General features: G+C 40.1%; 1 protein-coding gene and 1 long non-coding RNA gene across 4 annotated transcripts in view; one reads left to right on the plus strand and one right to left on the minus strand.

The window, feature by feature from the left end:
* MYT1L (myelin transcription factor 1 like) overlaps positions 1-9,938 on the plus strand; it is a 463,312-nt gene extending 453,374 nt beyond the window's left edge. For all 3 annotated transcript variants that reach the window (XM_059729960.1, XM_019492688.2, XM_019492692.2), the window contains 2 exons: positions 6,688-6,831; positions 7,154-9,938. In XM_059729960.1, the coding sequence (XP_059585943.1) occupies positions 6,688-6,831; positions 7,154-7,294 (285 nt within the window). In that variant the 3' untranslated portion in view covers positions 7,295-9,938. The remainder of the gene's footprint in view (positions 1-6,687; positions 6,832-7,153) is intronic.
* Positions 1-17,252, minus strand: part of LOC132251189 (uncharacterized) — a 38,075-nt gene that overhangs the window by 11,540 nt on the left and 9,283 nt on the right. The window lies entirely within an intron of this gene.

Consider the following 17,252-nt stretch of genomic DNA (forward strand, 5'->3'; position numbering starts at 1 on the left):
TACAGTGATGTTGTGTCTCGTGTAGATGCACCCAAACAGCATAAAATACATACATGTGCATTGGCAAGATATTGGCTTGTTCTGATAACACCCAGTACTTGTGTTCTTTTGATAAGTAAAGTGTAATAGGGATGCAATCCTTATGAAGATTTGTGTATGTGAACTTCTTATAGGCCCAACTGTATGGTATTCTTGTATGGACTGAACCGAAATTCACCAAGGGGGTGGGGGAGGTAACTCCCTACATATTTTTGGATTTCTTTCGATCAATAAATAGAATGAAATATTTTAAAAATCCTTTAGCAATCACATACACATTCATAAAGTTACTGAGATATGAAAGTGCTTGCAGGATCAGGGCTTTGGCAGACAGAGCTGTATCAACATAATGATCATATGTTTACTTTAGTTTCTCGTATTTTGAGTCTCCAGCTGTTAGTTTTCCTATCTCAAACTGCATGCTCTCAGAAAACAGGGCAAGGGTTTATTTTGGGTCATTGCATACTTGAAGGAAGTTGCGGAGTTCTCCCCACTGCACATTCTTAAGGGATGTTCAGGGGACCTCATATATGTTTTGATGTGGAACAGCCTTGGAAAGGGGGTAAAAGTGTCGTGGTGATATTTACTGCCAATAAATTATTGGCACCAAATGGAGACTCATAGGAGAGTCAGACTTGATAATAATTTAAAAGTAATACTCTGATCTCCTTAACTTTCCTAAAGAAAACCAGCTTTTATTTTAAAATCACAGACTTAGTGGAGCAGTTACTAAGACTATCAAAGTTAAGGCTTTTAATATTAATGAAAAGTAAAGTGATATAAAAATGCATGGCCTGGTTTAGACTTCAATCATATTTCTTTACATAAGTTGGGAAATATGTAAGGGACAGTAAATTAAGGTAGAATATGGACTTCACTTTCTGTCAGTGTGAGAAGTAACTACTTGTACAAATTGCTGATATTCAGTATTTAATGAAAGTAGCAGTGTATTAAATCCTTATCCTCTGTAACTTCATTAAAATCAACACAGGTTAGATGCTTAGCACCTCAAGAGAAAGAAAAAAATCCTAATGGATGACCAACTGCTAAAGGATTAATCTTGCAAGATATTGTGCAGTCTCAAATTCTACTGAAGTCAATGGGTATTGACAGCACCCTGCATTTCACAGAATATCTATTTTTATGATATTTGATGTCAAACTCTTGACTTCTATCATTACTTTTGATATACTTTAATGATGAATATTTAAATGTAATGATTGTCAAAATGGCTGACTTCAACAAAGGAAAAATCACAAAAACATTCACATTCATAGTGGCAATGACTACTCTTTTGTGCTGTATTCCAAAGAGAACTCTTCTGTCTTTCTGTATGTGTAATGTGCCTTGTCTGCTCCCTGACATAGAAAAATACAATCCAGAAGTGTTTGAATATGTTTCCATTACTTCTGCTAACATAAAAATAATTTAATTGAAATTGGCACGGTTGCAAAATGATAGAAAAATAGTTCAAGAACCTTTTCCAAAGAAATGTAACCCTACAAACCAGCAATATAAGCCTCATCCTGAATTATCTGCTGCATAAATGTCAGTAGCCAAAGTCAGACCAACTCGAGAATTAATTTCATATGTACACAGAGTTCTTCAGAAAATATTTGCTCTCATCAATTAATAATGAGCACCAAATTTTCAAAAACAGCATCTAATTTTGTGTCTACAATAATGGGCATAACAAGGAGATGTGTAGTGACTTGATTGTATGAGATAAAGTAGATGGTCACATAAGGATCTTCTCCCCTTCAACCTTAAAGTTCTCATTTGAAGATTTACTGTAAGCACCCAGACCATAATATGATTGCAATTACAAATCAGATTGTTCAATATCAAAATTCATCATTTAGTCCTATAATTTAGTGTGAATGCTAAATTAGAGGTGGCTTGAGATTCATTTGAGAATTTGAGCATATCAGTATTAGTTTTACTTCTCCAGCTTCATTTTCTACCCTCTTGCCAATAGGTATCTTAGTATCCATACTCATACCCACCCATGCCTACTCGTACACACGCTGTACACGGATGGCATGTCACCCTACAGTGACATTTCTCTCTGCCCTGGTCATTTCTCAGAGTGCCCTACCCACCGATGTCCATATGCATGCTCCAAACCCAGAAAAATTCTTGAAAAGACATTCTGGGGTCATCTCCAGTACCTACTTCTGAATACACCAAAGACCAAGGTCTTGACCCTAAAGTATTTTCACCAGCATATTTCCAGGTTTTGAAAGACACAAATACTCTCAGGAGCGGCCAGGCTGGGACACATTGTTGGCAAGGGCATGTCCTTAGTTGTCCTGTGCAATGGAAAGCAAACAACCATGTACACTTCGAAAACTTAAAAAAGTGTCTTCTTTTTTTGACAGATGCTACTTGTCTGAATAATATATTTAACATAGATAATATTGCTAGAAATGCTAATGTCTCTCAAAAAGGGAATACATTTTGTAAGCATGACCATTATATTTATATCAACCTCATACCTAGTGGGTGCATCTACACATGCCATTAAGGTGACATGATAAACTCCGGTACAGTTTGTGCTGGAGTTAACTGCTCCCAGGTGCAGTGTTTACATGGGCGCCCTGGACCACAGCAGTTTGAACTGGGGTGGAGCAGCCCCGGTCTGGCAGCAGGCTTGGCACGTTAGCCCTGGACTCTGGGTGGTGGCTTCAGGTGGCGGAGGCGGCTGTCTGGGGCACAGTAGTGCCCAAGGACCAGAGTGTGTGGCTAGGCAGCAAGCAGAGGTCTGGACCCCTGCTGCCTGGGCTGACCAGGCATAATTTACACCTGGGTTAGCATTTACACATGTGTTTAGGCAGTTATTTTCTTCACAGTAAGATAGTACTGTACCCAACAGTACTATCTTATGGTGGCAAAAATTAGTTTGCTGTGGTCTAATAGTGTTGCACATGTAGACAGCTAATTAATCTACTGTGCAGTTAAGTGCATGTGGTGAAGCAGACAGTGGTAAGATGAGCTGAAGAGCCCCAGAGATGGTACAGGAGGTGCACCCAGTAAATCACAAACCTGATTTAGGCACCCATGTTACTTATGCAATGAACTGGGAGAGCTAAGTATCCAAGAATCCAAGATTGAAAATACTAAGCAGAGGGACTTCTAACCTGAATAGTGAAAGAAACGGCTGTATCTGAAATCCTGCCTCTCTCCCAAATTTAGGTGTCTTACCTGTATGAATGGGAGATTGGGGCTTACATTCCCAAATCACTTCCTTGACTCAGACACCTTAGTCATTCCTTTGGGAAATCAAGCCTACTTTTTTTTTTCTTAAGACCTCGTCAGGTCTTAAGGTCCCAGGGCTGACCTTATCCTGATGGTTAGAGCACTCAGCCTGCCAGTGGGAGATCTGGATTCATGTCTCTCCACAGCACCCATTTCCTGGGTAGATCACTTGATCCACAAAGCCAATAGGCCCTCCTGTTGAAGCTTGGCCAATGGCCAAACAGGATTGCAAGATTTTAGGGAGATAGTAAGGAAGAGAGCGCATGACACTGTAGCCTACTGATGAGAGCACCTCTTTGGCAGGGAGGCAGTCCTGGGTTCCAGCTCCTTCTCTTCGGGCTACTTATTCATTTTGTGCTAAAGTGTCATGGGATAAAAAGTAAAAATAGTTTCAGACTCCAGGGGTCCCCCAACCCAGGAGAATGCCCCACAGGACTACAGAGTCATACTCCCTCTTGCTTATTCATTCTTTCCACATGAGCCTTTCAAAATAGACCAGCTTCAACAAGAGGAATGGATCATCTGCAATCTACCTTCATAGCCTCCTTGTAGGTGGGATACCTAGCTATGAATCTGCACACGTTGAAGAGAGTGTAGAACCTAGGTCTACCATTTCCTGAGTGAGTGCTCTAACCACTAGACTATTATATAATAACAGTAGTCACAATACCACTGTCCTTATCTTTATCTTCTCTTCTGAGCACACCAGTTTTCTTTACCTGAAAGTGCAACTTAGGCATCTAAGTCCAGTGTGGGGGAAAGGAAAGGGGGTGCGAATCCCAATATCATGGAGGTGTTTTAGTCTAAGAGATGAGGATTTTAAAAGGAACTATCTCCAATATTTCCTATTGATTAAATTGGTTGTCCCTCCCTTGCCTCACTCCTCAGCAAACTGGCTATTGTGAATCCTGTTCTTAGGCACCTAACTTGAGTTTCTGAATTCCACTCCTGGCGTCTGCTAGGAAGTTAGGGAAGGCAGCAGTGAGCATTACAGTACTTATGAATGCATAGCCCTTTGTATATCTTGCCATTTAGTTCGCGTCAAGACATGCAGTCACATGTGGTTTGTAGGACTACAGACCTCTTTGCAGCACCCCAAACTGCACACCTGGCATGTTAAAACATACCCTGCAGTGCAGAGTTGCAGCACGGGGGCAAAATTTGCTACCAGGATTGGCTGGTAGCAAAAAAACCCAAAAACAAAACACAGAGAGAAAAAGCAGTGCAGCACATGCTACAATAGTGTGCGCCAGAAAAAACAGAAGCTCGTTCCTCCAGGGAGACACTCTGGCTGCTGGCCAGAGCATCTCTACTGTTTCATTTGTGCCCAAGATGCTCCAGCATGCTGGGAGCTGAGAGGAGCGGGGGAAGGTCAGTTTGCCAGAAGCAGGACAATTTGTCCCTCACCAAAGCACGTGTGCAGGGGCGTCCACTGAGGCACAAAGTAGTGACACAAATTTGTGCTGCTACTATTTGTGCTGCTGCAAGCACATTCAGCTGTTCTCTGAGCAGCAAGGCTGTGTGTAGATGAAATGAGGGGCATGTGTGCACGACACTTTAAAGTGGGCTAAATGCACCTCAGTGGCATATTGTGCATTAATTCCATCCACTGTAAGAAATTTGGCGATGTAATGTGCCTTAAATGACTTGGGGCACAGAAAACTAAAACTCCTCCGAGGAGTTTTAATTTGCTGCCCCTACAGCCGCGGAGCGAAGCACCAGGCTTAGGGGCCCTGCAGAAAGCTCTGCAGGCAGCCTGGCAGCAGCTGGGAAGGCAGTCTCCACCCAAGAGAGGAAAAAAAAAAGTGGCAAGTTTGATCTCCCCACCCCCAGAGCCTGCCTGCCTGCCTGCCTGAGCTGTGCAGGGGCCCGGTGCTTCCCTCCACAGCTGTGGTACCCTCCGGGGCTGCCCGAGCTGGATGCCTGCAGGTGGGTGCCACCGGGATGGGGGGGAGGGCACTGCTGCAGGAAACACCCGCCCCACCCCGCAGCCCAGGGAACACTCTGCCCGCCAGCAGCTCACCCTTCCCTCCCCACCAGAGGGGCAGGTAAGTGCGGGGTGTGTGCACAACACGGGGGTTTAAAGGGCCCCAAATTGAAGCGGTGGGTTTTTAAACCCACCGCTTCAATTTAGGGCCCCCATTTTGTCTACACACGCCCCAAGATAGCAGCCTGAGGGGAGAGCAGGGTTTGACCCTGGCAGATTCTGGGGTCAGAAACCTCCCCCCCCACAAAAAAACAGGGTGGTGCAAGAAAGGATAGCATATGCCACCCAAAACTGGAGCCTGGCCGGCCAGAGCCACACTCTGGCTGCCAACCAGGCTCCAACCGGCAGGATCACCACTGTTGCAGCCTCAGGAGCCCCCCAGGACTCCAAGCAAGGCTGCTGGGCATGTGGTACAGGCATTCCCCAGGGACAAGTAACAGCCGCACAAGGAGTACCACTGCTTTTTGTCCCTGGGAAAACAAAACACCCAACTTGTGTGGATGTGGCCCATGAGTTTAGGCACCTCTGGAGTCAGGCCGCCACTATACAAGGTTTGCAATTTTTGTCTTAGCCACTTAAAATCTCACTAAATCTGTACAAGTCCTTCTTTGGACATGCTCCTGAGTGCCTGAACAGCTTGAAAGACCCTTAGTAAATAGCTCTGACCCTTAGTAAATATGCAACAGGCCAGACATCAACAAATAACATAATGCTAATAAACAAGATTTTATTTAGTTTTTTTATTACACACAAACATTCACACCTCTTATAGCACAATACAATAATGAAAAACAGTCTTCAGATCCTCCTTCTACATTATTTTGTTATATATTGCACAAAAAATGTGTAAATTATTCACTAGCAGCTGTGTATAAGAGAATATGTATTATGCTATTATAAGTTGAATTTAAATATCATTGCAAAGAGCTCACTTGTACCAGAAAAAAGTTGTGCACTCTTAAGTATAAGAAAAAAAATATGATAAACATATAATTCATTGATACTGGCCCTGAACCTACAACCACCATGAATGGATTCTTACATCAGTACAGAGCCCCATGGACTCAACATGGGTGTAAGAGTCTGCCCACCTGGATCCGCTTGTTGTATCAAGGCCTATATTAATGTCTCTAGATGCAAAAAGGATATTTATTTTAAAAGTGTTAAGATGATATAAAGCCAATGCAATCAAATCTATATTAAATCAGTATTACCACCACAGAAAGACAAGCCGTTAAAGTAAATCCTACAATTACCCCTAAGTATTAGCTATTCTTACATGAAACCTTTTTAGATGAACAAAATGGTCTTTTGTCCTCTGATATTTCTGTTATTACTCAAAGAGAGCATGCTTTATAACGGCTTGCCTTATATTACATTGTACACAAATTTGTCCATTTTAGATTACCACAATGGAGAGCAACCTGAAGACGATAGAAGAGGAGAACAAAGTAATTGAACAGCAAAATGAGTCTCTTCTTCATGAATTGGCCAATTTAAGCCAGTCTTTAATTCATAGTCTAGCTAATATCCAGCTGCCACATATGGTAAGTGATTGAGAGCACAAGTTAAGGAATTTGGCGATCTTCAGTTCACTTCATACAGTAGATGTCTTTTTTATGTTTATGGTTCCTCAACCAGTTGGATATTTGTGGTAACAACACTGAAACCATAAAGATAAATCTAACGGCTAACAAAGACATGGCGGGCCTGTTCCAATGTATCCTGTAAAATTAAGTAAGATCTAAATAGGCATTTTAAATATTATAACAAATGGTGGCAATATGCCTTGATTATATGTTATGCTTAAATGAATATACGATTACAAAGATAAAAGTTGTATATGAACTACTATTTAATATCTCGTAGGAACCAATCAATGAACAAAATTTTGATGCTTACGTGACCACTTTGACGGACATGTATACAAATCAAGATCGTTATCAGAGTCCAGAAAATAAAGCCCTACTGGAAAATATAAAGCAGGCTGTGAGAGGAATTCAGGTCTGAACAGCTGCTATAGTGGTGAAAGTCTTGCTTAAAAAAAGGATGCCTCTTGTTTTTTGCTGCTGTAATTTACCAGAAAGTGTTATATATTTATTTCTGTTTGAAACAGTGTTATGCTTACAAGACTTCATAATGATTTTATGTCTTGCTTTAAAGATAGTAACTGCAGAATAGTTTTTTGAATACATTCACATTTTGTACGTTTTCATATAAGCTGACATAGTGTGATATGCCATGTAATGTTTATAGCTGCTAATGTATGCACATTTTTGGGGTATATATATTTCTGAAGAGGTAAGCTGATCAAAATAAATAGAGTGTAAATTCTTTTTAATGCTTTAGTGATTAAATGTTTTAGTATTTTGAACTGAAATGGACAAAAAAAAAAACAGCTTTGAATGACAATGTTGCGGTCTGCAGCCACTTTTTAAACACTATCATTTTGCCTCATGTTGGAGGATTTTATGGGATTTAAGAAATACATTTTGTGTGCATATTGTTTCATAGCAAGAATTGGTTGCAAAAATGCTTTATTTTTGAACAATGCTTGAAAATATTATGTGACTTTCGTTTTCGGAGGTTGGTGTGTGGTGGGGGCAATAAAATGAGGTTTTTTGAATTCCAAGAAAATGGCATGGATTAGATGTAAGATACAAAATGGGTAATTTATTGTAAGACAACATCAAGCCATGGAAACTTGACAGAAGATTCAAAGCAGCTTAAACAGCACTTTTTAATTAACTTCTAAGCATTACATGGTATGAATATGAGAACTTCCATTATGAAAGGAACTATATCAGAGGTGGACAACGTGAAGATTTCAGCTTTTATTTCCAAATAAACTTTGGAGCCACCATTCTCTTATCTCTCCTGGACTGCTTAATTCCCCTCTGAACTATCTGTTATAGCGATGTAGTTCATCTTTCAGAAATTCTGTACTTTCAATTTAAGATGGAGGACAATATTTTAAAATATTGCTTTTTTACATTTTTAATTTTGGGATAAACACAAATGATTTGTGTCTAATACAGTTACTGAACTGGATTCATTGCTTGCTTTAGTAGGAATGCAGTTCAGTAAAGATTTTTTCTTTTGCTTTGCCAAGCATTTGGTCCCATTTTTAGTACTTTAACATTTATATTTTGACTTTTGTTGGAGAACAATCATTACTGCAGCATTCACATATGCTTTGTATTTGTTCTATTCCTTATTGCAAAAATGAATGCAATCAAATTTTTAATGTAACTAAATATACTTCAGCACTTTTTTTGCTTTAAACTGGATCATTTTAAGAGAAAACTTATTTATACCTTCAATATTTGATTGTTTTCTTCAAAACAACTGCACTATATGTATGCATAAGACCACTTTTTCTTACTACATTTTTTCCTTCTTAAGTAGTAATTTTGATGGTGTTGTGTTTTACAGATGTTGAATTTATTTAAATTTGATAGCATATCTTTTCCTTCCATGTCTTGATGTTATGCAGAAAGTACAAAAGTACTTTAAAATTTTGTTATGAAAAAGATGGGTTTTGTAAAAAATAAAATATTTTTAGCAGAACAGGACTTACAGGGTCATTGTCCCCACAATGTGCCAGTTGACTATTTGCACTTACCTTGCCCTATATATCCATACGGAGGTGTGCAATTTCTTGTGTCATTAGCCTTGTGACACTAAACCTGAACAAATTATAGTGGAAGCCATTATGGCCAATCCAGTAATATTGCTAAGGGAGACTACAGGGATCTCACAACAAATATTCTGATACAATACTCAACCTCGGTATATATATATATGTATAAATATATGTATATCCCAGCGGCACTTTATACTATTCACTGTACAAAAGCTTACAGTTTTCCACGAGGACTTTAATAACTAGCTGGGAAAAGATTATGTAATTACTTTGGGGCTCTGCAGTATCTTATCTGTACAGTGCCCTTTTTCTGTTGTGCTATTAGTTGTAGCTGCCATGCTCAGAATTGCCTTTTTGAGAGCTGAAGCAAGGTGCTTGTTGTTCACCTTCTGCCATATATATTGTACTTTTGCCCTAGCCTCCTTTTAGGGCTTTCATTGTTCATAATGGCATATGCATTTTTCCACTGCATTGTGTCTGCAGCTTCTTTGCCAATATAGTAATGCTTTCGGTAGAGTAATAGGTAGTATCAGTTTTGGATTCTTATTGTTATCACCTATGTACAATGGAAAGGGATTTTAAGCACAAATCTGCTGCTCATCTAATGTTGGTACATAATATCAAATCAAAAGTTATCTGTGACTATTATATAGGGATCACAAAAGTGTCACATATTAGAATGCTGACCTTTCATATGAAATTATTGTGAGTCATCAGAGTTTATTTATTATAACTTATTGTTCATATTCATTTCTAAGTTACTTTAAGTAATCATTTATTAAGACAGAATTTTGTATAAACTATTTATTGTGCTCTCTGTGGAACTGAAGTTTGATTTATTTTTGTACTACACGGCATGGATTTGTTGACATTTTAATTTTGCTATAAATGTGTGGAATCACAAGTTGCTGTGATACTTCATTTTTAAATTGTGAACTTTGTACAAATTTTGTCATGCTGGATGTTAACACATCTTACTCTAAATAAATAAAAAAATGTGTTGCCACATTTGTAGTACAGTCATTCTATGATCAGTGCCAACATTTTATCTTTACTTAATGAATTGGTGTCCATAGCAAATAAATATCCAGTTCCTGATTTCAGTGATATGCTTTGGCCCATCATTCTTGTTGCAGGATTTTCAGTTGCACCATTGAATTATCTGGTTTCTTGCCACCAGACACGTGTAGGAACAGCCAAATGATTATATTCTTATCTTTTTTTAAATTTTCCTGCCAAAAGGTACGTGACATGGGAGCAAATGAGTGATACTTACCACTATGGATAACTTGACTGCAATATTGTCAGCAAGACTTTTAAAAATTGCTAATTAGGTTCATAGGCCCCACAAATGAGTTAAGTACCTGAAAAATAATCATCAGCCACAGGTGCCATAATCTTCAGATTCATTTGACCTCCACTGACCATGTTGTTTTTAGAACTGGTCAACTCAACAGGGAAGCTATGCTATAATATTAGTGAACACGAATGCTTTTGGTCATTGTTGTCTGAGATAGAAACAATACCTTATGATGCCTGTGGCCATGTGCTGTATCAACCAGCATCCTATGACTGCTGCAGACAAATAAATTAGGGTCAGCCCTCCAAATGAGTTAATAGCCAGTCTACATATTATTTTCACTGCTGAACAACCTCATTAAAAACATTTTTACTGGTATATAAACAAAATTAATTATGCCATTAATTGACTTATAAGTATAATGTTGACTTTAGCATGTGCTGGATTCCTGCGCTGGAATCTGTGTTTTACATTACTTAGTGGCATCAGCAAGTAACACTGCTTCATATTATCCCTCCAGGCCATTCTTCTTAATTACACTCATTAGAGATCATACTAACTGGCCACGGCAGAAGCAGTACCCTATACCCTAAGGCAGACAAATATATACCCTAGAAGCAGTAACATATACCCTAGATTCTCTTTCTTGCCCTTGCAACTGCTGGTCAACTGGCTGCTGAGAAAGGATAGAGGATGTAGAGTGCTCAGGACAAATCTACATGTTGGAGAGTAAGAGAAAGTTTATGGTAGGAAATGCAAAGTTTGTAATCAACCCATTATATCATATCAAAGCAACAAAGAAGAAAAGAGATTCATTGTTTATTTTATTCAAGTGTTTATGGTGTCCCTGAATCCACTGGGTTTTTTTCTTTGTGGTGAACATATAATATTACAGGAAGAGTCACAGAGAGTCTTTCAGCACAGGAAAGGAATGGTTTCCTAAATATAAGGTTAGGAAAGACCCGAAGAAAAAAGATGAGAAGCAGAAATAAAGTGTACATGTGAACAAAAGAGCACACATTTCTGAGACTAGCTATATTTCATGGCCTTTAGCTATTAGGGAAACCACTTGTCTTTTAAACAATTATTTGACTAACTACGGCTCCATCCCATATATCCCATATATCTGGAAGATTTCATAAGAAAGCTGATGATGCTAAAGAAAAGAAGAGTTGAGGCCACAGAATAGAGTGAAGAGACAGTTGAAGAAATGGGATATATAATACCTTGTGTGTACACACTTTGCAATAATTTTCAAATACATCCAATTTACACTGGATCTCACAGTGAGTTTGAGTCCTATAACATATATCCTAATACAAAATAGATCTTTTCATGTTAAAATTTTATATAATTATAATAGAGACATGTCCTTAAAGCTTGTTCTACCTTCTAATTTATCTCAACCTATTAACTGAATTCATCTGTATAAAACTAACTCGTAGTTTTCAGAATATTTAAAACATTTCTTCAGCAACCTTATACAGGTTGGCAGCTAAAATTTTGCTTTTCTATTTTAGGGCTTGTGTAGCTATGACCTTTTGAATATGAGAAATCTCTTAAAAATATCAATGCAGTGTTAGCTATGTTAGCTAAAATACATTGCAAACCCTTCATTACAAGAGAAAGAGAAGTTAAAAACTGCTAATAAAATTAATTCCAAAAAAAAAACTTGGCAGGTTGGAGCTAATACTTTTTATAGCCTATGAATGGACAGAGTATGGGTTTGCAGGTGCATGGAAAAATAGTCAGTTTGAATTTTAGGGCCTGACTATGTTGCTGCTGTGCCAAGTTCAAGACCACCACTGAGAAGCACATGCCTCCCACATACTTTTCCTCAGCATGCCAGCAGTGGAAATTAGGCAGCATAGCTGGCTTCGCGTCACCGTGAACACATGTCCCTGAGCTTTACTCCTTGGCTGTCTCAGGCTTGGTTTTAGTTCAATGTCTAAGCTCATTATATTGCCTAATTTCTGTGCTTTGGCATTCACTGAACAGGGGGGAAGGGAGCTACTAGCAGCAGTCTCAGGCTCACCTTGGAGCCAGGTAGACATGGCCATAGAGTCTTAGTATTCTCATCAGTAAATACCGATAGCCCCAACCCTTTCTTAAATATCTATAAGAACCAATTAATACTATCCAATGCCTTTCTCTTCTATCATGTACATGTTAGTATCCTATTCTTATATGTTCCCTACATCTTAATATCCAGATGACCTGTGATAGCTGTGAAGTAAGCCAGAGATTAATCACTTGGACACATGGGTCCATGGCAAATATTCCTCTCCGAGAACAAACTTCCCTACTCCTTGCATTTCATGGGCAATGAGAGCTATTAAAAAGAAGCTCAGACCACAGGCTGTGAAAAGGGTCTGACAATCTGTAGGTTGGCCAAGTATCTTTCCAAATTGTTTGCATGTCTATCAAACAACTGTGAACCATTTTCATTCCATCCAGGAAGAGCGCACACCAACTGCTGAAGCTTCCTTAGCCTGACGAAGGGTTTTTGAACCCGAAAGCTTGCTTAATAACTATTATCCAACCATTTGGGTTGGTCTAATAAAAGATATCAAATTCACCCAAGGAACCTTGTCTGCCTGTGTACCATTGAAACACTTAACACATAATGAAGCAGTATAAGATTGCTCATAGACCCAAGAGCAAGCATTGGAAACAGTGAAGAAAACCCAGTAGTGTAACTGAGGGACAATGACTGGGACAGCACCACTAGGCACTGCCGTTGGGGTGGGAGGGCATGTAAAAATAGCCTCCGCCACAGCCAGCAACTGGTTGCATCGCCCCCAGCAGCACAGCAGCCAGTATTTCCCTGTATGCTGCTGCTGCCCAGGGTGCAGAGCTGCCCTGTTACCCCTCTGAGAAAATCACAAAAACAAAACAAAGCACCAGTCCCAATGTAGTAAAACCATCCCAAACAGGTAGGGGTCCACTGCAATCCCTCAGAAGGACTGAGTCAGGAGTAGAAACCCTGACTCTAGGCCAGAAACCCAGAGCATTTTGCTAGCAAAACCTTGCAGACACAGAAAAGGAATATGCTCAGCCAGAAAAAGTAGCTACTGGAGCAGTTTGAGTGGAATAATTCCATCAGCTCACCTTTGGGCTGATCACACGTGGTTAAAAAGATTTGTGCAAAAACAGCTACAGAGTGAATGCAAGCCATTACAGCACATTCCTACAGCTGTACTGCTATGACAGGAAAATAAGGAAGGTCACTGCTGGTGACAAATGTACTGAGCAGGTTTTACCTTCCAGAGTTTAACATACCTGGTTCCATGGAACATGTGGTAGTCTAACCTCAGGCTACAGTAAATGTCCTTCTCTGCTGGAAGATACCAGGAAATCCAACAGGGAACTGGAAAGGATGAAAGACTACAGGCAGCAAAGCAATTCATATTGCCAGACTGGCCAGGTCACAGAAATGCCAAAAGGGTCTTGGTTACCTCCCTCCTACCAGATGAGGACAGGGGTGAGAACTGGTCAGATTTGGAAGGGGAGAAGGCAAACTGGAGAGAGAATCTGCAAACATCATTCCTTTTCCCTACCACATGATCCAGATCCATGCCCAGATAGTCCCATGTCACTTGTGACGAAAGGAAATGCCTGTGCTACTAGTGAGGCAAGGGAGTAGGCCCCTAGAAAAGCCCTTAGGATAGTACTGATCCTGCCTGCTTTTTCTCCTCTAGTTAATAACAAACCCTTTGCTACGAGCCTTTTGTGGCATAGACATTTCAAAGTCGGAGGTCTTTCTGAGCCAAACAGTTTTATTGGTTTAGCATAGTAGCCACTTGTCCCCAGGGAACGCCTGTGCCACACATGCTTCGGTGCACAGCAAGTTACCCCAGGTGGGGCTGGGCAAGCTGCATCCGCTACTGGGCTAGCCTCATCAGCCTTTCCTGGGGGCCTCCTAGAGCTGCAGCAGCAGCCATTCTGCTGTGTGGAGCCTGGCAGGCAGCCGGAGCATGGCCCCATGTGGCCCCACTCCGCTTTTGAACAGCGCACACTGCCTGTGCATGTGCTGCTCCAGTTTTTTTTCTGTGGGCTTTTTTAACCCCTTGATATTCAGGGGTCAAAAACCCCCATGGGGATAAAAAGCAGAGGAGCTAAAGCATGGGCAGCATGCTCTTGCAGTGTGGAAAACATCTAATTGTGCAGTATGTGGCATCACAGACATGTTTGCAGTGCCACATACTGCATGGCCACACTTGTCTGGATGCGGCCATGTTGCCCAAGGTACCAAACCTCCTCAGACTTTGTAGAGAATTAAATTGTTTCTCCTGACTGCCAGCTATGTTATAAAAGTTCCCCTATTCTTCCTCTCTCATCAGTCCTGCCTTGAACCTTGCCTGTGGGCTGTGATATGTTGATGTGGAAGCTAAGAAATGTCACTATGGATTGAAAAACATGAGATGGACTCCTACTCTGGACCTATGCCAAAAGTTACCTCTGTATTCAGGCTTGGAAATCAAAGCCAGCCAGATGTTAGCTACTCATATCATTCCCTTGGGTGTCACTGGCTACAGAAACTGGCGTACCTTAACTGGCCCTCAGTCACCCAGAACTACAGACTTTAAGCAGCGATAATTTTGGAATTGAGGAAAGTGGGCAAAAGAACTACATCTGTTTTTTGGGGGGTTTTTTTTTTTAATTCTATGACATACTGAAATCATGATTGATGAGAGATAACTCATTCAATTCTTAAAGCAGAAGATAGCATACGGGGTTTTATACTTAGAAAATGGAAGCTACTACCATACCAAAGAGAATATGATGTAGAGTAGGTCTATATTACTTTGGCAACACACTTGCGAGCACTGCTGCAAAGCATAGTCCTCCCCCTGAGTTTATGGTCCACGCATCACACCCTAAACCCAGAAAAGCAGCAGTAATGTCACCCCAAGGGAACACCCTCTCCCGCCCATTGCTGCTCTCATTATGCTTATCCCAGGGCATTCATAAGTAGATGACTCCAGCCACCATTAAGAGAAAGAGTGCTGCTAGATTAGTGAGATGGTGTGGGTGGGCAGGGATGTGCTCTCCAGCAGAACTTACACTCTAGTTGTAAAAAAAAAAATGCTTTCAGAACTCAGGATGAAAAGAGAGAAGGAAATGTACTCCTTTTTTCTTCCCTTTCTCTTTCCCAGTCCTCCCTTCCATCTTTTCCCCTCTTGATTTGGGGGGTGTGTGTGTGTGTGTGTGTGTGTGATAAAAATCCATGTGCTGGGAATAGTCAGTCAGTGTGTTGTTTTGGGAGGGCACAGGGGTCAGAGCAGCATGCAGAAAGGGGACGGGTCAGTACGGCTCGCAAGGAGAACGTAGGAGTAGGAGTGGTATTATTCAGAGTGCCATGTGGGGGTTAGGGTAGTACTCAGGGAAGGGCAGGTAGGTACTGCTGGATCCAATGTTGCCAAGACCTGGTGGCAACAGGATTTGGTGGCACTGGGTAACACAGATGGCTGTAGGGGGCTTAAATCCCCTTCCCAGCTGCTGCCAGCACTGACTTCTCCTCACACAGCAACATCTCCCAAAGGGCTACAGGGATTTGCACCAATGACACAAATTGTATTAACTTCTCCTTTACATATAATTAGTGACTTAAACAACATATTTGTATTCTCTTCTTGATAATAATAGGGGAAAGGCTTGAATAAATTCTTGAAGCTTTGAAACTTTCTAGAAGAGCACATTAGGGAAATACCAGCAGATTTTGTGAATTTTATAACATTTTAAAACCTTTTGTGTCTGGCTCTTGTCGTTCTTGGTTAAATCTTCATTCCTAAAACAAATCAGGCTACTGTAAAATGTACTGGCTATCTGCTTCTAACTTTAGATTTAATTTACTCTTGTGATGTTCATTCCAAAGAATTCTATACATATGCATAATTGTCACAGTGAAATACATGGTCTCATACAGCTCCAATAACAGGGTCAGTGCTATCACTCTGCCTGGAAGTATAGGCAACATTTACAAGTATGTCACACCTCTATGCTAATATTTAATCAGTTCATGACTGCCTAATTTTATTATTAAAATACAGGTTTTAGGTCTGAGGTAGTAGCAAGGAGCCAGCTCTTATGTGAGTAACCTTTCATAGACGAGCCTACAAACTTCACTTCATAAATCTACTGGATACAAAAATCATGGACTAAATACAGACATTGGATTTATGGCACATTATAACGTGCCTGCCATCTGATAACCTTAGATGCATATTGGCTTCTATTCTACTCAGAAGAGCATACAATTCAACAGCAGACTAGACTCTCTCTAAACCTGAAGAAGGGTGTTTGTGCCCAAAAGCTCACAAAGAACATTTTTCTAACTATTTAGTTGGTCTAATAAAAGCTATCACATCTACCCAAAGAACCTTGTCTGCCTATGAATAATATGAGAAACTTATCATTAAACTAGATATTTGAGATAGTGGCAGATTAGAGTAGTCTGTCTTGTAGAGAACCCACAGTTTGAATGGAATATCTAGCAATATTGAGTTCTCTTCTGAGCACACGAAGTACAGTGGCTACTCACCAGTCTGAGCAGATGAAGTCTCTGTAACTCAGAAAAATGAGGTGATAAGGGTTTTGAATGGGTAAATGAATATGGACCCTGTTGGGTTCAGCTGCTAGACTACTAATCCATCAGATGTTGTACTGAAATAAAAGCAAAGTTACCCTTCTATAGCAAAGTCATGGTTATACAGCAAAGGGGAGTGCTTTTAGCCCAGTATTTTACTGAAATAAAAAGGTTTCACTTTCAAGCTATAGTTGCTATCATACTGATTGTTAGATTAGTTTAGTTTTTTTGATATTACTTCATTTGTGTGACTAAGTAACCGCAGGTAGAACCCTTAGCAATCTGTATTGGCTTCAGTAGTCTAACCTTAAAAGTAAATGTTGTTAAAGAAAAAAAATGCTTTCTATTCTAGTGGCCATCTAAAATGTTAAACTAGAAAAGGAATATTAAGCAAATATGAATGGAAAAATAAACTGTTGAGACTTGATCCAAG

This window comes from Alligator mississippiensis, chromosome 1 (assembly GCF_030867095.1).
Source record: "Alligator mississippiensis isolate rAllMis1 chromosome 1, rAllMis1, whole genome shotgun sequence".
Taxonomy (NCBI): domain Eukaryota; kingdom Metazoa; phylum Chordata; order Crocodylia; family Alligatoridae; genus Alligator; species Alligator mississippiensis.